This window comes from Phasianus colchicus, chromosome 1 (genome assembly GCF_987193195.1).
Source record: "Phasianus colchicus chromosome 1, bPhaCol1.hap1.1, whole genome shotgun sequence".
Classification (NCBI taxonomy): Eukaryota; Metazoa; Chordata; class Aves; order Galliformes; family Phasianidae; genus Phasianus; species Phasianus colchicus.
The window spans coordinates 173,135,883-173,156,962 of record NC_143436.1 but is presented as its reverse complement, the minus strand read 5'-3'; the positions used below and the strand labels follow the sequence as shown (position 1 = coordinate 173,156,962).

Below are 21,080 nucleotides of genomic sequence, written 5' to 3'. Positions count from 1 at the left end.
AGTAAAGAACAAGTGCATTTTTCATGCTTTATGATGGAAATCATTTACAATGAAACTTATGCTATAGTTGCCCTTGGCCATACCATTTTATTTGTCAGTGGTAACAAAAGATCAGAGCTTGTCATGGGTGCCCTTCTCTGTGCTGTGCTGGACTGCAAAAGATCAGGCAACCTGCTGAGTCAATCACTGCATCTCAAACAGGCAGTATGACAAGGTGTTGCACCAGAAAGAAGAAAGGAGAAGGAGGCAAAGTTTCTAAAATGGAAATCAACCCAGCATCTCTGGAGTGGCAAACTTGTATATCCCAAATGACAGTATTGGCCTTTATAAAATACATTGTGAATGTTTTATGAAATTTGTGATGGAGAAAAACTGGGATATAGAGAAGTTTATAACAAAAGATACATGTGACACATTGACTTTACGTCATTCTTAGCACAAACATTACAGTAGAAAAAAGAACTCTCTAAGAGTTGATCTAGTAAAAATGATATGAAGTTATTTCATCATCATTATTATTATTTATTTCTTGTTACGCTTGTAATAATTCAGGTGCTTTCCAAACAGAAAAGCTTCTGGCCCTGCCCCGAGGAGCTCACAATCTAAAGGTGGACAAGGGGAGAGATGAGGAGAAGGGGTCCACAGAGCAGTCAAGATGCCAAGATGGAAATCAGCCATAACTTAGTAATCAAATGTGGTGTGAACACAGTGTTGCAAAGCTATACAGACCTTTTCCCCACTATTCCATTTTGGCTCAGTGAATTCACTCCTAGGTGCCATGGCGCAGGTGCTTGTACAGGAAGGAAGCTCGCAATATGTGAGCTCATAGAAAGTAGTATGTGAGTAAAGCAGAGCGGAAAAACTCACCCAAATATATATCAATGAGAGGATTTTCAAAACTCAGTTCAGTAAAAGGACAGTTTATGTCCAGAATGGTATGGCTTTAGGTCATATCCTACAAGATGGTAGTTAACATGTCATGGATTCCATTTGTTTTGTCCTCATTTTCTGCACGATTTGTGTTTCTAGGAATATAGGATGTAGGTGTACTGTATGCACCTGCAGGTTTCTTACCACAGGCAAAAATGAGCTACAAAATCTATTAAAGTAGGGACAGAGATGTTAAGAATGAAATGACCACAGTGCTGTGGTATATTCATGTCTCCATGGACAAAGGATGGTGTGGAAGCTGAAGGGTGTTCCTTCTTAGGTCAGTTGTAAATTTAAGTTTTTAATAATGCAGGACACTAGTCACTAATTAAAAAGCAACAGACTGTTTAATTTTAAAAATATTGTTTTTGACTAAGACAAGAAGTCACTTATCGATTAAGAAAAATACTATTAGGTTTTTTCTTTATACATTTAAATGTCTAAGTAATTTTATAAAACCTCGAATCAGGTTCCCCCAAACTCTGAAGCTGTCAAAAGCTGTCAAAGGAACTTTCGTAAGGTTTTTCTTTAAAAACTTCTCAGCAAACTGCCATATTTTCAAAGTACTCAGGGGATCACTGTTTGCTTGTTTATTCCTGACATATCTTTCTCTCAGCAAATACAAGTGTATCGTGAAGGCAAAAGCTAATAAGCAGCAGAACATTAAAGTGCATAGGTTGTCCACATTTGGAAAAATAAATGGTTGAAGAAGCAGTAGCTGATGTGACTACGGATTCCTGGGAAGTAATCCGTCATCAAATTTTAGCAGGACACAAATATTTCTTTTGCTATAAGATACATTTTTACAGTCTCTGAATCCTGTGTATTTCTAACAGCGGCATCAGGAAGGTAATAAATCTCTTGCTGAGTGGGAGAAGCTGTAATTAAATAATCAAATAGACTGATTGTTCAAAATGTACAGGTATTCATATTCCTTCAATAAATAAAAGAATATACTTTATAGTTTGTTTCTTTATAGATTTTGAAGCAAATCAAGTTCCTAGCAATTTAAATAAATGATTCTAATAGCTTGACATGACATATGTTGACAGGAACCACTTACGATTATTATGTTGCCCAGAATTTTTAAGAACCTACAAAGTTAAATAAAGGCTTACAAGTCTCTGAAGCTACTTTTTATTTGCATAGAAAAATATTTATCGTAGGAGTCAACTATCATATGAGAGAAATTGCTTTTGTTGAAATTGAAAAAGATAGCTAAAAAGTTTCTGTGGGTTATTGCAACAGTACAAGAATACAAGATGCTTCCATTTAGTAAAAAATGTAAAACAAATTGTGAAAGCTAAAGCAGGCTACAAAACAGAAGGTCCCTTTATTATCTTTCTCTCATTTACTGTGTTACAAGATCATGTGCCACAGTTGAGTACTATAAAGTGTAGTTCTGCATTTGCTAATATGTTCTTAAAACATTCCCCCCCAAAAGCACTATGCAAAATATATATATTTGTAAATGCTTCTTCCTGTAAGCATCACAACCTGGTTATCACATAGTCACCCTGCTCAATGGTTTCCTGTTTACCATCACAGTTAGTGCCAATGTCTGATTCCTTGTCCAGCTGATCCTGTGGTGTGGATGATTCTGAGTTCTGTAACTCCATTTTCTCTGCTTCTAAAGCACAAATACTTCCTTCATCCTGTGAATCCAAAGTGTTGCTGTCATTTTGCAACTCAGCTACCATGCACTTTTCATCAGGACTTTGGATGTCTACTTCACAGTTCATAGTCAGTTCTCCCTCTTCCAGTTCATCATTTGTCTCACATTGTTCTTCTGCCTGTTGACGGGAAACTTCTTCAGAAACAGTGTATATTTTATTTGTACTCTGCTCCACAGAGTTTGTTTTTGATCGTCTGTGAAATAACCCAAAATTTTTTATATCTGTTACAAAATTCACACGCTTCTGTTTCTCCTTAATGGACTCTGACACCAACATTGCTGAGCCATTGCTTACGTTATGTGCTTCAGAGGCAATTGTGGCTGATCGTGGGTGAATCATTGTTGTAATATCAAAAAGGCTGAATGCCTTCTTCTTTCCTTTCTTGTTTCCTTCACTCTCATTCTTTTCTTCAGTTTCTGACAAAGAGGCAGCATCTTTATTCATTTTTGGAGTCTGCACATTAGAAAGCTTGCTTCCTTTTAGCAAACCCAGGACTTCAAAACGGAAGCTGGAAATGTCTTGTTTTAACTCCTAGAAATGAATAAGAAAGATCAGAGGATTAGCTCAGACAGAAAGAACAGAGAATGAAACCTAGTATTTTTCCTCTTTCGTTAATAAATTAAAAAAAATAAAAAGCTTATGCTATGGATCAATTATGAGCTTTGTCATCTGGATAATACCTGAGATGTTCAAGTTACTTAGCAGATTCTGCTTAACAGATCTTCTAACTAAGGCAAAAAAAAAGTGATCAGCAATTTTATCAGGGGAATCTTCAGAGGAAATGTATCTTGGTTTAGAGATCACTGAGTGGTGGAGAAAGGAGCAAGGACAACTTTATCACCTGCAGCTAATCTGCTGGACTGCATTATTGCAACACTATAATGGCATTTGGATCAGATATTATCACCATCCCCAATACACACATGCAATAGGCATACAGAATCATGTAACAGTTTAGGCTGGAAGGAACTTCTGGAAATCATCTGGTCCAACTTCTGCTCAAGCAGGGACACCCAGAGCAGAATAGCCAGGACCATGTCCAGGCAGCTCTGTCATTCATACAGTAGAAAAGTTCTTCCTGATGTTTAGGTAGAACTTGTTTTCCAGTTTGTGCCCATTGCTTCTTGTCCTGGCAGTAGATACCAGTGACAGAGCCTGGCTGCATACTTCGAGCAATCTCCCTTCACGTATTTCTGGACACTGAGATCCCTCCAAGCCTGCTCTTCTCCAGGCTGAACAGTTCAATCTCTCAGCCTCTCCTAACAGAAGAGATGCAGAAGGGGGTCCCAGAACCGGACACAGCACTCCAGGAATGGCCTCACAAACACTGAATAGAGGGGAAGGACCATCTCTCTTGTCTTGCTGGTCATACTTTGCCTAATGCAGCCAAAAAAAAATACCATTAGCCTTCCTAACAGCAAGGGCACATTGCTGGCTTGTGTTCCACTTTGTGTACACAAGGACCCCCAGGCCCTTTTCTACAGAGCTGTTTTCCAGCTGTGCACCTCCAGTGTGTTTTGATACCTGGAGTTGTTCTTCCCCAGGTGTAGATTCTGTACTTCTCCTTGTTGAACTCCATGAGGTTCCTATCAGACCATCTCTCCAGCCTGTCCAGATCCCTCTAGATGGCTTTCTGGTGAATCAGTCATTCCCTCTCATGGTTGTCTTATCCATTAATTTACCAAGGATGCATCCAGATTGTTAAGGAAGATTGTTAAATAGGACTGGACCTAGTACTGGCCTCTGGGTACTCTGCTCATTACTAGTGTCCAGCTAGCTTTTGCACAACCGACCACCTGCCCTCTTGGTCTGTCTATTAAGCTGGGTTTTAATTCACCACACTGTCTGCTCATTTAGCCTGTACTTAAACAGCTTTTCTATGAAGATCTGATGGTTGACACATATGTGCAAGCTTTTCTGTGAGTGAAATGCAGGAACTGCAGGCAGGATTTTGTGCATTTCTCCTCGATGTTGGGTAGCTGGCAGCCAAGAAAAGAGCTAATCACTGCAGGATGCTTCCTGCCAGTGCAACTTCTGATCTCTGTCCCTTAAAGGCCTATCTTAGGAGAAGACATCTTGCTTTTGCTAGGTGTCTATCTCTTCATTTTCTGGATGAGAATATGAGAGCAACTAGCTCAGGCTCTTTCTGTATCTTCTGCGTGCCAAAGCTGAGGCAGATGAATATCATTTTGGAAATTTGAAGGTTGAGGCACTAATAGTAACAAAATATTTAATGTTAAAAATACAGTTATGTAAAAGTTGTGGTGCGTACGACCCTGTTCACTTAGTCTTGTCAGATTGAACAGATTTTAATATTTGACTCCTTATTTAAGTGTTGAATTTATTAAGCCATACAAAATGTGTTCTGTATACAAAAGTGCAAGTGCACTCAATTGCATGTAATCTGTATTTCCTTGGGTGGAACTATTTGCATGTTACATTAGCAAACATTTTTTTTTTACATACACTTAGTCCCACTTTGGTTTGCCCTTAGTTCTTCCCCCTCTTCACCCCGTAACTCAAACTAGATGATTAAAGTGATTATTTTCCAGCAAGCAAGGGTGGTTGCTGTAGTCTATAGCAATACTATCTGAGTGTGGTCCATTAGCACACAGAAGATACGTGTGACTGTACAGATGAGGACTGTGAAAAATGTTCTTCACAGTCTTCTAAAATATCTATGAACATAGAATGAAATACATACCTTAAAATTTTCTTCTGTCAGCCCTTCCTCAGTTTTGGCATCTCTAATCATTGCTGCAACGTACCTCTTAACCAGATTTCTCATAACTTCCTAAAAACATAAAACACTGTGTTAGTTTTCTGGCTCGTAGTTACTATATCTATGCTCACTGGGTCTGCTCAACTTTTTGTGCTTTAGGATATGAAAAAAAAAATAAATAATAAAGTACAAACCTGGTAATGGTTATTACCAAATATATAATATATTACCAAATATGGTTATTTTTTTTTTCCTCTGTTTTTCAGCAGTGATATTAAATATCCTAAGAATGGCTGCACTGGGTTTGACCAACTGCATATCTCATGCTGGTAACCTGCTCTCTTACAATGAGCAGTTGCTGATACTTAATGAGGAGTGCAAGCGGAGTACAGTCATGTAATGTTATTTCCAGCTGTATTCTTTCAAGCCTTCTGCAGTCTGAGATTCAGGGACTTGTGAATCAGAAATGTTAGCCTTAGGTTTAATGGCCTGTGACAGGTTTTCCCTATGTGTTTTGAACTCATGTAAACTTTCAGCATCCACAAATTCACTGATGAATTTCAAGGCAAAGCTAGAGTGAAACTCCTTGTTTTTAAATCTCCTTTTTTAAAAAATCTGTTCTCTGTTAGTTTCCAGTATTTCCCTCTACTTCTCAGAATTCTAAAATTGTTTAATTTGGAAGAAATGTCTGGAGGAATCCCAATCTATATCCCTGACTACAAGTAGAGATATCTCTGCAGTTATATAAGGTTGCTTTGGTCCAGCCAAGTGCAGAATATCTCCCAGGATGGAGATGCTGCAGCCTCCCTGTACTGCTTTTTTTTTTTTTTTTTTTTTTTTCCCAGTTCTTTACCACCCTCAATGTGACAGTGATTTTCCTTACAGAATTTCCCTTCTGGAAACTTGAGTCCATTGACTCCTGTTCTTTTTCTGTGCACATCCAAGAAAAATCTGGCTCCCTTCTCTCTCTAGCCACCCACTGTGTTATTGGAGATAGCAATTAGATCCCCCTTAACCTACTTCATGCTGAACAAACACAGATCTGAGCTTCTCCTTTTATGTCAGCCCTCTAACCATCTCAGTGGCCCTTTGCTGGATTCCTTCCAGTTTGAAACATCTCTCTTGTAGCAGGGGGCCCAAAACAGGACACACTGCCTTAGTTATAATTGTACAAGAGTGGGCTGGAGGAGAATAACCACTTTCTTCAGTGTGCTGCCTACAGGCCTTGTTAACTCAGCCTATTATGTGTCTGATGTTCAGTCTATGGATAGATGGTAAATGGCTGCTCTGTGTTCACCTTCTTTATAATTTCAAAGACTCCTGTACCCTCCACAGCTGTCATTTCTTCTGGTTGGAAAGTCCTGATTTATAGTCATTTCCCATATGGAATCCATTCATTTCCAAATTTTCAAGTGTACAACCCACATCTTGGTGGATATGCACCCCATAAACACAACAAAAAATGGAAAACAGATCTGAAATTATCCCTTATGCTACAATAATCTCCAAAAATCAAGAGACAGAACCAAGAAGGATGGAGAAGAACAGTTGGCAGGAGTCAATCAATCCCTCTAGGCAGAGCTATTATTAAGGAGCTCTTGATAGGTGAGCAGAACTGGAGAGGGAGAGGTGAAGAGCTGACTAATGGAGCATATCAGGTAGATGCATGTATGTTCCCAGTTGATCCCTGGGAGGTGGGAGTGTCTTTTTTAATGGCAATCTATGTTGAAGTGGATTACAAGTTAGTCTAGAATTTCTTTAGGAAACTATCCTTTTTCAACCCAAAAGTAGACTACTTTTCTAATGCTTTTATTTCAACACCAAACATTCTACACTCTTTTACTGAGAATGAAATAAACATGGATTTTCTTTGTTTCTTTTCTTTTTCTGTTTTCTACTTTTTTTTTTTTCAGAAATCCTTCCCTTGCATTCCATCTCTCCTCTCCCAACAGGATCTTTCGGAGGCACAAAAAAAAAAAAAAAAAAAAAAAAAAAAAAAAAAAAAAAAAGCCAAAAAAATAAACGTGCAGCTTTACCTGGTACTGATGATGTCTTCTCAGATTGTCAGCTGCGCGTCTCTGAAAAAAGAAAAGAATGGAATACAACAAAAATCATGAATCTACCTGGTAGTAAAATACAGCACAGCAAAACAGCAACTCCATGTAGTCTGTGGTAACTAACAAGCTGAAAGACATTCTTCAGTACCCATTGAAAAAATGGCAATGTTGGACTGAAGACTGTCATTAGCTTTACAGAAGGGAGTATGTTGTCACTAAAAAAGCAAAGTGGATTTACTACATTTCCATCAATGTGCTGCTATTCTGGCACTGATGTGAGTGTGGTGCAGCAGCCAGTTATCTGCTTGCAGATGACTTTGAAAGTCATAAATCTGATATAAAAGAACAATGTGACTGTGTAACACACTCACACAGACAGAAGGAATTGAGAAGATCTTGGCATACAAGTGGTGGTATCTATGGCTGTCTCCTTGTGTCTCATTTAAGACAGAGCTATCCAAAGCCTACAATATAAAACCATTTTAAGGAGAAAATTCTCTTCTTAGTTCTTTGTTAAAAGGACTCTTGATAGACAGAGGAGCACAGAAGAGAGCAGCTCAGCAGCTCAGAGTTTGTTATTGATAAGGAGAGAGAGTAAGTATAGTGACTATGATCAGGAACAGCAAAAAGAAGATTGGCAGGATGAAAGTAAAGCATAGGCTTCAAGAAAATGTTGCATTTGCATATACTGCTGTATCTATGAGATGTCCAGAAAAAGGTGGTAGAAAAAAAAAAAAAAAAAAAAAAAAGCCTGGAATTACTTAGTCCTTGAATTATTGTTGTCCTCAACATACTGAGTCACATCTCTCTTTATTTTCTACCTTAATTATCCCTGACTGGTGAAAGAGGGTTTTATAATTTTCACTTGGATTCTTCTATCTGCTGCTGATTAGAAAAGTACAAGTCTGACCACTGGTTGTATTTCTACAAAATAGAACACTTAGAATGTCTTAAAACAGGATAGAATGATATTCAAGACACTCATTAAAATTAATCTCCTTTGCACGATAAGCCAAGTACAATAAGGTATTTTGTCAGCTTTTTTTGCTTGCAATTGATTAGCAATTTATTTACGATTACCACTTTCCCATTTTGGGAACAGATTTCTGCCTTATGGTTGATTTTGTTTTGTAATTAACTTGAGGGCTGCAGTACCTGCATGCTCAGCAAAAGAAAATAAAAAGGGGAAAATCACAATTTACTAATTGTTCTGTACATATACCATGAGATAGGGCTTTATTCATAGGTATCTTGCCTTCAAGATTTTTGCAAATGATCATAGAATCATAGAATGGCCCAGGTTTAAAAGCACCACAATGTTCATCTAGTTTCAACCCCCTGCTATGTGCAGGGTCACCAACCACCAGACCAGGCTGCCCAGAGCCACATCCAGCCTGGCCCTGAATGCCTCCAGGCATGGGGCATCTACAACCTCCTTGGGCAACTTGAAGTGATGTTTCTGCATCTTATGTCATACTCATAGGCAAGATGGGAAATCCTCATATGAGTATTTGCAGAAGGAGAGATGGGAATTCCTGTCCACCACCACGGCTTAAGGGACAATGTAGTCATGGGAAGGACAGTACCCTCCCATCATCTACTCCACTAGCCAGGCTTATTTTTCTGGCTTTTCTCTGCCGACCACACGATGGAGATATTTCATTCCTGCTGAGAGAGTGCCAGGGGAGTCTGAGGCATTATGAGAACTCTCAACAAAAACTCTGACTCACAGGCAGAAGGAAAAACACTTCAAGGTGTATGTGAAACACACTTCAGTTCAGGTAAAGCTAATAACTCCTATAAATAAAACAAATGCTAGCTCTTTTCTTGTAAACTGCTTTCTGCAGTTGCTGCATTCTCTGCTTTGTTTTACACTGAAGTGTGAAATAAAGGCATAGGTTTAACTCTGTACCTATAGCAAGAAATACCTAAATCTGATTTATCCTTTTTAAAAAACAATTCTGAAACACCCAGAAAGAAAGGCTATGGCTTTTCCAGTCTATGCCATGACAGAAAGTGCAATTTGGAATGAGTATACAGACAAATGTATTTAAGTAATAATATGGCCAGAACAGTTGTACTCTCCTTACCAATAGTTTTCAATCAATAGCTCTGAGAAGCTGAAAGAGAATGCATTTAATGGTGTATTTGTATATACATACTGCAATGTAAATATGCAGACACATAGCCTATCCAAGTTATTAACCCCATCAGTTCTCTATCTCCAGTTTACATGGTCAGATTCTGATTCAGATTCAGTTCATAATCTCCTTTTGCATCCTTCACAAAATGCAATGAATATTTACTTAACCACATCTGAAGATCAAGATACTACACATAAAATGACATTAGCAATTCTCTCTTCCTTATTTAGTCCTCAGCCAGCTTTTCTCTACCTGCCCTAACTTGTGGTTGTTCACAATTTGTTTCAAGTAATTGCTGTGCTGCGTGCACGAAATACTGAAAACTATGACTGACAAAGGAATAAAAGTTAAATCTGACTGAAAAATAGCAGCACGGGAAGAAACACTCTTGTGATGTCAATATCGTGTAAGACTGTTACTGCAGTATTTCATCACTTTCCAGTGGGTGGCACCAATACGCTGCAGGAAGTCTTAGCAGCAGTTTTACTGGCACTGAAAACTATTTTGGTCTTCCTGTTTGTGCCATTCTGAGTAATTTGTATTTTTTGGAAGAAAAATATCTCTAGCAATCAAAAAATGCCACGGTTTATAATACTTTTTTGGAAGTTATTTATCAAAAATATATTTTTATAAAGCATAAATTCAAATTCTTTGACTTCATTCTTTTGTGACAAATGCCCAGATAATCTGATGATGGGATATATTCCTATATTTGGAATGGAAGCATTTTACAACAGGGACAAGAACTTATCTGTGTTGACAGAAAGGTTTTCCTGTGAAATGGTCCTTGATTATACAACAAACATGCTCCAGATTATTGATTTCCATTCCATGTAGAAGGTGCTATTTCTTCTCTTAGTTTTCAGCAACAAACATTTCAGGGAAAGTACAAAACAGTGTATTGACTCAGAATTGGCATCATTTCCATTTGGAGAAAGAAGGCTAAGAGTATAAGAAAGAAGATTTTCTCTGACAAATACTAATCATTATCATGTAGATTGCTTGAAAATGTAGCTAGGAAAAAAAAAAGCTACTTATCTAAACATCAGGTGCACAAAAAATACTGAAGATATGCTTGGTAAATCCTTTCTATTATATCCCCTGGAATACTTAAAATTATAGATAAAACACTTTTTGGTGACTGACCAGAAACAAATTGGAATGGAATTCGAGGAAAAAAACACAATTTACTTCAGTATAATTTTGGGGATTCTTTACTTGCATCTCTTCTATTCTAAAATAACAATAGATTTCAGATGATTAACAAGAGTATCCTTGAGACACCCAAAGCCCATAGGAAGTCAGGAGTACTTCAGCCTGATCAATAGAATTGCATTACTAAACTGGCTCTTGCAAAGGTGAGCTGACAAAGTTAACAGAAATACTATAAATAGCTTAAAGGGAGGCACACATTGTTATTTCAGAGTTTTAAGTGGAGTAGATACTTTGTGATAATAGCTAAAGAAAATGCTGCATACCTGGGATATGTCAAAATGACAGAAAATAACAATGTGCTGTAATCTGAAAAGGTAGATCTCTGTCTGATTAATAGCAGTGATGAAGTGCCAGTAAATGACATGTGAACATACCAGCCTTCCTGTACCAAAGAAGCCAGCTGTAGTTGTGGTTAAAAATGTGCCACCAGCATGGCTGGACAGTCTTTGAGAAAGGCAGTGTCCCATGGAAAAGCTTCCTTGACCCATCACCCACCTCTTCAGCAGCTTAGTACGACAAAGGATTCCAGAAACACAGAACAGACAGTCAAAGAGAATCAAATTAATCATCTCTCTTCAGAGGCTCCTCGCTTCCTTGCAGACTCTTTTCTTTCATGTAATATCTTTGTTGTAACAAGCACTGTAAATGGTCCTCCCAAGCAATCATGCCGTTGTTATCTAGTTATCATAATTATCAGAGCTATTTGGGGTTGGATATTAGGAAAATTTTATTCTCTAAAAGAGTGGTGAGGCACTGGAATTGGCTGCCCAGGGAGATGGCTGAGTCACTGTCCCTGGAGGTGTCCAAGAAATGTTTATGTGTTGTAATGAGGGACATGATTTAGTAAGGAAATACTGGTGGTAGGTGGACAGTTGGCCTGGATGATCTTGGAGGTCTTTTCCAATCTTGGTGATTCTGTGATTCAGTGATTTGATCTCCACTGACATTTTTCTTTTTCTGTATGAGCCACATAAATCCTTTCTTTGTGTACCTGCTGTAAATTCTCCTGACTCTGAATCCTTTCTTTATGAGTTCTACTTGTGTATAATCTTTTAAATTTTTTATATATAAATCATATATATATAATCCAACATAAATCTATATGTATGCATTCTTTATATATTCTTATACATACATATCCGTAGATACATACACACACAGAGTGGATTGCTGGTTACACGTTTGTGCATCCTCGGTTCACTCCTGATTCATGACTCCTGGCTTTTTGGTGCTGTTTTTTTAATGCATTATTTTATATCCAGTCCTTGAAAACTGCTGTCTTTAACAAGGCAGCTATATTCTGTCCGTAATTTGTTTTGCACTCTCTAGCACTAACTCAGCCTTTGGATTCCCATTACTGTTATTCCTACTGACAAACACTGCAGTACATCGCTGCTTTCTAATAGCAAACATTATTTAGAGGTTTCAAAAAAAAAAAAAAAGTTTTGAAATCAGAGTTCCACGTCACAGACAACCTGGTATCCATCTACCTGACCTAAGAAAATGAGCCTGACAGGAGTCTATAGGGTTTTTTTCCCACTATCAGTCACAGGAAAGGTATCAGAGTTCATAATACAGGGCTCAATGAAGACAAATAGGTCCCAGCAAAGCTTATCTTGTAGATCTGAGGCAGAGATTCCAGTGAGCTGAAGTCAGAGAGCTGTCAGTTAAGCTCAGACAAAAGGCCGAGATAACTTTTTGCTTCCATTTGTTTGTAAGGTCACAGTGTTTCTAAATTTAATCTGCAATGGTGTTCACTGGGACAACTGGAAAAATTCTGGGAACCCAAGGCTGAGCTGCAGGTGATGTGAATAAGTTTTTCACTATCTGAAAAAAGCACATTCTCCCAGGACAAACTCTGAGCTCATGGTGGTGTGCCCGTTTTTTTCATCCAGTGATTTAATCTCTTGATTGGGAAAATTCACTTAACTTAATTGTGTCTGCAATACTATCTATCTGAACTGTGTGTAGACCTGAGTGAACAGTGGCTCTCATGCTCTGGTATCTACAGACAGATTTTCCCTATGCAGAAATAACAGGGCATAGTGCAAACTCAATTTTTAGTTCATTTTGGAGCTTGAATGCATAAGTGGGCTTAAAAAATGCAAAATGTTCCTAAATCAGACAGCCTGATGTTGGGACTCCTGTTATACCTGAGGAGATAACTGAAGATTATTGTAGATTTGTGAGATGCTCTGAATCTGTCTGGTTAACCAAGGCCACTCACTTCTTCCAGGAAGCTGGAATTCTTGTTAATTGGTGGCTCAGCTGGTGAAAACTCCTTCAGAAGGGTTTCAGATACACTTGCAGTCAAGTGCCTATTCTGTAGTGAGGACTAGCGATGGATATAGCTTTGTTGTCTTGTAGAGCTTCATGATTTCCACTTTTGTTCCTCAAACAATGTGTTGGTGCTTTGTTTGTTTGTTTGTTTATAGAAAAGAAAAAAGAAGACACGCACACACAAAAAATTGTTAAATCTCTCCCTCCCCCATCTCCTCTACTTCCAATTAGTTCAGTTATTAGGAGTTCACATCCAAATCATAAGGAAAACCAAGTTCACCTCCTTCTCTTCTGCTTTCCCAAGGGACAACCTTTTCCTACAGGTTATTCACTACTTTGGGATGGGAATTGTCTCCTGTTAGGGCTGTTCTGCTTGGCAAAAATAACTGAATATCCACTGGAGAATGGAAGTGAATTTGGATCTCCCGTAGCCCAAGCTATTTGCTATTTACTATTCTTAGCATGTGCTCCAATCAGAAATTCTGTCCTGAAGCTGAAAAGTCTTTCCCAACAAAAGGTTTTTTGAAGATGGTATACATTCATTTAAAAAAAAAAAAAAAAATCCATGGTTTTAAATGCAGAAAAATTCCCAATCAGCTTTGTATATACACTCCTTATCCATTGACTCTTTGCTGCAGCAGTTTTCCAAAACCTAAGGTGCTCTATCTAGCAGTTGTTATTTAGGCACCCCAGCAGGAGGCAGTTGTTGGAACTTGGTGGTCTGTCTGAATCCCCAGTCTCACCATGTAGGGCTGAGAGCACCCTGCCTCTTTCTTCCTCCTTCCAGACAGCCAGGAATGAATTTACTTTCAGAGCTGCAAGTTGAGAGGGAAACAAAGGAAAAAGAATCCTGGATGGAAAGTCTGACAGAGAATATTATCCTGAAGGCTTTGCTAGGATGGATAAGACATTCTGGATCTGCCCCAGTCAGTCAGGGGTATTGTGATAACCAACTGTAGATCCTCAGCTGCTATGAACTGGCATTTCTCCATTGTTTTAATATCACTCTATCAGTTTACACTAGCTAATCATCCCTATTGAATGCTTAACAAATGCCTAGAAGCGTTGCCCACTCTCCCCCTACACAAGTGCAACAATCTCTCCATTTCTAACAAAAAATCACATATTTTCCTCCACTTGCTCTTTAAACTTTCTTCTTTTCTTTGCTAGCTTACACAAAGGTGCTCTATTCTCATTTTTTCACCATTCATTCTCAACTGTCTTTTATTTTTATTTCTATCTGAATCACTACTTATTTTTCTATGCTGCTCTTCTAATAACAATATGAAGGATTTTTTTTAGTTCTTCTTTCTTACAGCCTGCTGTTAGTTTGTTTCAGTATCATGCTCATGCTTACAAGCTTCTTTTTCTGGCTCTTTCTTACATATCTACAAGCATGTCAGTGAAGCGAAGCACACTTCCTTTTCAGAATGGCAGCAAGATCATGATATTGCAATAAGCCTGATTAGAAGCTTTTCACAAAGAGTACAAAGAGAATCTATTCATCAGCTTAGGAAATGTGATTTAGTTTTATGTGTTGTACTGCCTCCTTATCATGCATCTGTGCATCTCTATGAACTTGTTCCACGAGGTGTACATAGTGATAAAACCGAATGCCAGGATATGACAGGAGAATAGAAAGGAAAAAAAAATGGGCTTAGTACTCACTTTGTCAAGGAACTAGTAACAAAGCCACAGAAAGAAGAAAAAAAAAAGAAGTTTGTAGAGTAATGGTCCAACAAATAATTGAACCACACTCTTGGCTTCTTTGGTGTATTGCAACTAGGGTTAATAGCATGAGGACTACAGTCCTGTCTTCTTCCTTTTACATGACACTCATATATTCTCACTTGATGCTTTGCTACTTGAGCTCCTTACAGTGAAAAAACTTACACACACCAAATACTTATAGTGAAAAAGCCATCATCCACATTTGACCCACAATAGATTAATTTGTTTATTTATTTATTTATGCTACCATTGCCTAACTGAGGACTAGTTAATCATGCACTGACTTGATTTTTTTTATTCAACATGCAGAAAACATTCCTAGAGAGATTTATTTGCTGATGGATCAGGTTGTTGCCTGAAAATTGAGCTGCTAACTGAAAGGTCTCAACTGGATAAAGTCAGGAGAAACACACTCAAATTTGCTTTATCCATTGCAGCTATCAGAGAAAGACTGTGTATTATACAGATATCTACTGAATCCAAATGTAGAACTGTTGTGGTTTAACCCAGCAGTCAACTCAGCATCACGCAGACAGCCATTCACTCACTCCGTGCTCCCAGTGAGATGAGAATCAAAAATAAATAAATAAATAAATAAATAAAAGGTAGAACTCATGGATTGAAATACAAACCATTTACCAGGAAATAAAAGAAGGAGAAAAATAATAATGATTATAATTATCTTTCTTTATAGAGAGATGAATTTAAAAAACAAGTGGTGCACAACGGAATTTCCTGCTAACCACTGACCGATGCCCAGCCAGCCCCCAGGTAGCAATCTCCTCCCATCCAGATCCCCTGGTTTTATTGTTCAGCATCATCACCACATCATGTGGTATGGAATATCCCTATGACCAATTTAGATCAGTTGTCCTGGCTTTGTTCCCCACCAGCCTTATGTGCCCCCTAAGCCTGGGCAGCACTGCAGCCCTGTACTGTCATGGCAGCACCAGAAGCCTAAATGTCTTTGGGTCTGTAAGCAATACTCTTCAACAACTAAAGCAGAGGTGTGTTATAGACATTATTTATCTCCTAAAGCCACGACACAACATATCACTATGAAGGAAATTAACTCTATCCTAGCTGAAACCTTCATGCATCTTTCTCCTTTTTTTTTTTTTTCTTTTTTCCCTGTAGACATTTCTACTTCTAATGAGCGCTAATAGAACAGGATAGTAACGTGATTCTGAAATAACTTGTAAATTCAAGTAAGCAGTTCCCAGTAAGTGGCTACATTTCAAAATGTTTTCTTTAATGGAAACAGCTGTTGGTAAGAATGCTTTTATGGTAAACTCATTTCAAGACACTTATAAAGACAAAGAGATACAAAGGATATACCAAGGTAGTTTATACACAGTTCTGTGGTTTATGATATGTCAATGGTACTTGAATCGTAATACTTGTAGCATCATCTAGAACTCTGAGACTGATAGACAAATGTTCCTTGATGTTTGTATTGCTTTTAATCTTTATTGCACTATCGTTAGATGAAGCATCATCGTGGTTCATACTGCTGTGCAGAAATCCAATGATGCTTTCTCTTTAGTCAAATACATTGACTTGGATCTTAAAAAAAACAGCACCTTAATTCTCTGTGAGAATTATTATGTAATTCCTATCCACAGTACTAGACATTTTAGAGGCCTCTATTCTCTGACAAAGCTGAGAAATACTTTACTGTATAGAAAAGAGGAGGACTAAAAACAGAGTAGGGCATAAGACTTACCCCTATTGTTCCAAAACTTTCAGGTTTTCTTCTAATTTTTTTCTTGCACAGGTGTCTCCATAACCACCTAATCAAATACCAGAGGGACTTAGGGCTTGGAATGACATTGAAAGGAGTGGGTAGAGTCCCTCCCTCTTCAAAGTAACTCATCCAGAGTTTTGTCCGAGCAAACTTCCACTCAATGTCTGCATGATCCTGTGCAGAAGAAACACAACAGAAGCACACACTTGTTGCTGTAACAAAAAAAGGTGAAACAAACCACTAGGAAAGCTGAACCTAAAGTTAGAACAATCCCGGAACACTAATGAATTTTCTTGTCCCTTCTTCTGAAAGAAGGTCTTTAACACAAAGAAAACCTAAGCTGATTTACTCCAGTAGAGATATTTGATACATACAGTATATATTTGCTTTCAACCTTTTTTGCTTAGCTACAGGCTTTTAAATAATTAACAATCACTCAAACAAGAAAGGATAATTACAAGCAGAAAAAATGCTACATTTCTGATAGAGATGTTTTGTTACAATAGCAGCTCATCATTATTCCACATAGATCATTCTAATTACTCTGTTGTGTAGCTGCTTCAACAAGTCTGCAAGTCTCATGCACTCTCAGCTGCCAGCCCCAGAAATTCACAAATAGGTTATCCACAAATGGTGAGGCTGCTTCAATCTGATGAGTTGTACAACCTTCTCTTTCTCCTACTTCAAAATTAAATATTTGCAATTCGTTGTTGGTGTTTTGATTTTTAGTTTGAAATTTTATTTCTTTTGGATATGATATAATATTGCATAATTTAAAAAAATAATCAAAACCCATGGCTTGAAAAAGTTGCAAAATCTTAGCAGCAGAACAAGAAATGTAAAGTAATAATGTTTGATTTGGACAACAGACACAGACACCAAGAACTTCAACCACTGATGCAACCCAAACTTTAATATTTAGCCGTATATACTTACAATCAAAACAGTTATTAAGACATTCTTGGAGAAAAGTATTCTGCCTGCAATATGTGTTCTTGTGAATGTTAGTATGCCATGGTGTTGTGTATAACTATATACTAACTATGACTACTACAACTTCTGTTAAACATATGTAGTCATTAAATATCAACTTCAGGAGAAAAAAAAAAGAAATGTTTAAAAATCTTAAGAATATGAGGCTTTCTTCTATTTGTTTGCTTTTTGCATTACTATATATGAATTATCATACAATGTATCAGCCTTGAATTTCATTAGTCTCATTAATAGTCACCTGAGAATTAAAAATAAGCCAACAGCTCTGATAAGGATAAACAGTTTTCATGAAACGAGAAAAAATACACTGCTTAACGAGGAGTCCTGACCTTTTGTTTTGCTTGTTAATGAGTCCAAAATTATATGTGAAATTCGAGCAATTAATTTCTATTCACTGTATATTTGTGTTGTACAAGAATCCAAAAATAACAATGTTATAAAGGTTAATCAATGTGTGAAAAATAAAGTAGGAACTGAACGATCTGTAGCAGAGTCTCTTTCTTGAGACAAGCCTTACACAGTGTAGTTTGGGCAGTGCTGAAGCCTGTGCCATTTGCTGGCAGATCCAAGGCACCCTTCTCTACCCACTAGTTGGCTTCTGTGGTAGGGTCACCTCTTTCCCATTCTGAGTTTTGGGAAAATTCACCCCTGTTCCAGTACAGTTGTGGTCTAATTTCTGTGCCCTTCCTCAACAGCACAAAATAATTAGAACAAATCTATATTCTATACTTAAAATAGATTTACTGCCAAAAAAAAAAAAAAAAAAAAAAAAAGTGGGGGTGTAGGAACAGAAAGTATATATTATAAATAAACAACTTACAGCAATAAGCTGGTAAGAATTATTCATCATGGCTATTAGCATGTTGAGTAGAACAACCAGAGAGATTACATTATAGGTACCAAACATGGTGGCCCCAACAAATTCAGTAAATTCATGCTTTGGTTGCACATTGGTCACATATAGATTGATGAGTCCAAATATTGACCAGAATAATGACTGCAGCGTTTCAAATAATCTGAAAGACAAAGCCCAAGAGGAAAAGCTGTTTAATACTAACACATATACTTTTCAGATCATTCAGTTTTTCCCAAGACACACAAAATCCTTCACTTGACTAAGGTGGATGGTGCTCATTACAATAAAGGCAATATATATAGAATACTGTTCTGGAGAAACATTACCTAAATGTTTCAGATCTGAACCTATAGATACCCAAAACAGTAACAAAATAAGTAAGCCTGTATGTACAAGACTGAGTCTGTTCAAACCTCCAAAGGATATATTTTAGAGATATTATTTTGGACATCTGTCTTTGAAGAATTTTGTCTCTGTGCCTTGAATTTAGAGGATGGAGCAAGGATCCAAAAGTAATTTACTGACTGTGTTTTAGCAATATGTTAAAGTAATTATGGTATGCTCGTATTTGTTTGATGATATCAACTTATGCCATTTTTACTTGTTGAGAGCCACTGAGACAAAAAATGAAGTATAGTTACAAGGGCATTTGTATCTTTAGCAGACATTTGTTTTTTTTAAAAGAATACAGACATTAAAAAGACATGCCACTCTCAAATTACATGTGCTTTTGCAGCTAATTGACATAATACTTGGAGAAATTTAGGGCAGCAGACAGGAAGCTAGATGACAATATTGAAAAATATTGTTTCCTCCCATGATCAGCTCTGAAAACCTCCCCCGTCTTTTTCTATTCAGACAACATACCCATGCCCACTCAAAAGTTGGAGTTTAGACCTGCGTAAGATGTTATTAATGTGCAAGATCATAAATATGCTGTGCTTGGGCAGTTACTTGATTAAGATGAAACAAAAGGTGTTATTTAAAATATATGTATTTAAGAAGGATGCCATTGATATTAAACATTTCTTAAAAGCAGCCTAAATGTGATTCATAGAAGATAACAGGGAATTTTTTATTGTAGGGGTTCAGTCTAGATGGGAAATGAGATGGAGAGTATTCATTTGATAGTGTTTAGGTGCTATGAGTGAATTAAAGAACAAAGTGAAGTAAAATCAATTTTTAAGTGAAAGAAAAAGTAAAAAAATGTTAAACTATAAATTGGAATACAAATTTGAATGTGTGGAATGGACTCTGTGTCTGTGGAAGTCTGGACTGATTTTTTTTTCCTTCTTGAGTTTATCACAATTACAAGGAATCTTTATCTTTTACAACTCCAGACTTATTTAATGCTCACAGGTAGATATAGAAAAATTGCAAAGCAACAGCTGCCTAGATAAGAAAGCTCTGACCCGGTGATCTTTTATCACTTAATTCTAAATATGTACTTTCTAATCTCACAATATCTTCCCCTTCTTTTTTATTCTGTTTATCTCCTAATATATCTTGGGTTATACAGACTTCGCTGCAGAATAGGATGAACGTTATTATACACTGATGCAATGTTAACTGCATTTATTTTTTATTAGGGTAACTTTAGGAGTGTCTGTCAGGATTCCACTGACCAAAAAGACACCAAAAGAGAACAAAAAGACAGAAATAGATAGAAGTAGATAAGTCACTTACGTTGAAAATGCATTATTCTGCTCTGCACATCGTATCCCTTTGCACTTGGTTTCTTGTGTCTCATAGTAGAAGTACAGCTGGTTCAATCCATTTGCAAATGCTAGCAGCACAAGGCAGTATATGAAGAGAAATTTCAAAATGTCCAGCAGCATTCTTCCTAGAGATATCTGCAGAGGTCCCAGGTGAGAATTTGCAGTGAATAATGAGATCAAGCGTAAGGAGCTAAAGATGTTTGCAATTGCAAACAGTGCCTCAGCCACCAGGGTTGGATGCCACATATCCCAGCTCTGTCGTGGAACCAACCCGCTATACTGAAAACAAGCAGAAGGGAAAAGAAAAATTACTCGTCTGTTTATATGAACAAACAAGTGTCTGTTTCTTTATGAGCCATCCCATAAATTTGCTGAGAGTACAATAAAAATGAATGTATTTTGGAAGGTGTTACGTCTGTTTAAGTGTTTTTTAAACAAAAATGGATGGTCTCTGAGTATTCATTCTACATTTTCATCTTTGGGACACTCTAAACTTTCTTGTTTTTTACTGCACTTTGCATTTGATTATGACTTTTACAGAAGAAAATAATTTCTAACAATTCTGATGAAGTAATAATAACAATTATGCATGAAATTCACAAAAACTTTGAAAAAGTTGGAATAAAATATTTAACCAAGGAATAAAAATGTTGCTTAATCACTAACATTTACAAATGATGGACCATGGCAAACTGCTTATGTATCTCTTTGATAATGAGTCTGATCCTTGGAAATGCGATTCTTCACTGTTCCAGTTCTACCAAAACATTTACTGAAGATGAAAGATGTTACTTTCAGCTAATGCTTAACTACTGTGGCAAACTCATTATTTACTGGGTCTCATTAATCTGCTTTACAAGATGTATCAGAGGACAGAATCTAAGCTATGAAGCCCTCTAAAACTATGCAATAGTATAATGCGAAGCAGATATAAAGACAGACTATGATGCAGTCTGTATATATCTACTCTGGGCCACCCAGACACATCCTTCAGAGATGTTCAGCATGTCT

General features: G+C 37.2%; 1 protein-coding gene across 4 annotated transcripts in view; it reads right to left on the bottom strand.

Annotated features, from left to right (window-relative positions):
• Nucleotides 1-509: 509 nt before the first annotated feature.
• The window catches only part of TRPC4 (transient receptor potential cation channel subfamily C member 4), a 143,955-nt gene continuing 123,384 nt past the window's right edge, over nt 510-21,080 (bottom strand). For all 4 annotated transcript variants that reach the window (XM_031615761.2, XM_090132757.1, XM_090132764.1 and 1 more), the window contains 6 exons: nt 20,038-20,348; nt 18,316-18,511; nt 16,482-16,676; nt 7,365-7,406; nt 5,311-5,400; nt 510-3,137 (listed from right to left, as the gene is read on the bottom strand). In XM_031615761.2, the coding sequence (XP_031471621.2) occupies nt 2,421-3,137; nt 5,311-5,400; nt 7,365-7,406; nt 16,482-16,676; nt 18,316-18,511; nt 20,038-20,348 (1,551 nt within the window). In that variant the 3' untranslated portion in view covers nt 510-2,420. The remainder of the gene's footprint in view (nt 3,138-5,310; nt 5,401-7,364; nt 7,407-16,481; nt 16,677-18,315; nt 18,512-20,037; nt 20,349-21,080) is intronic.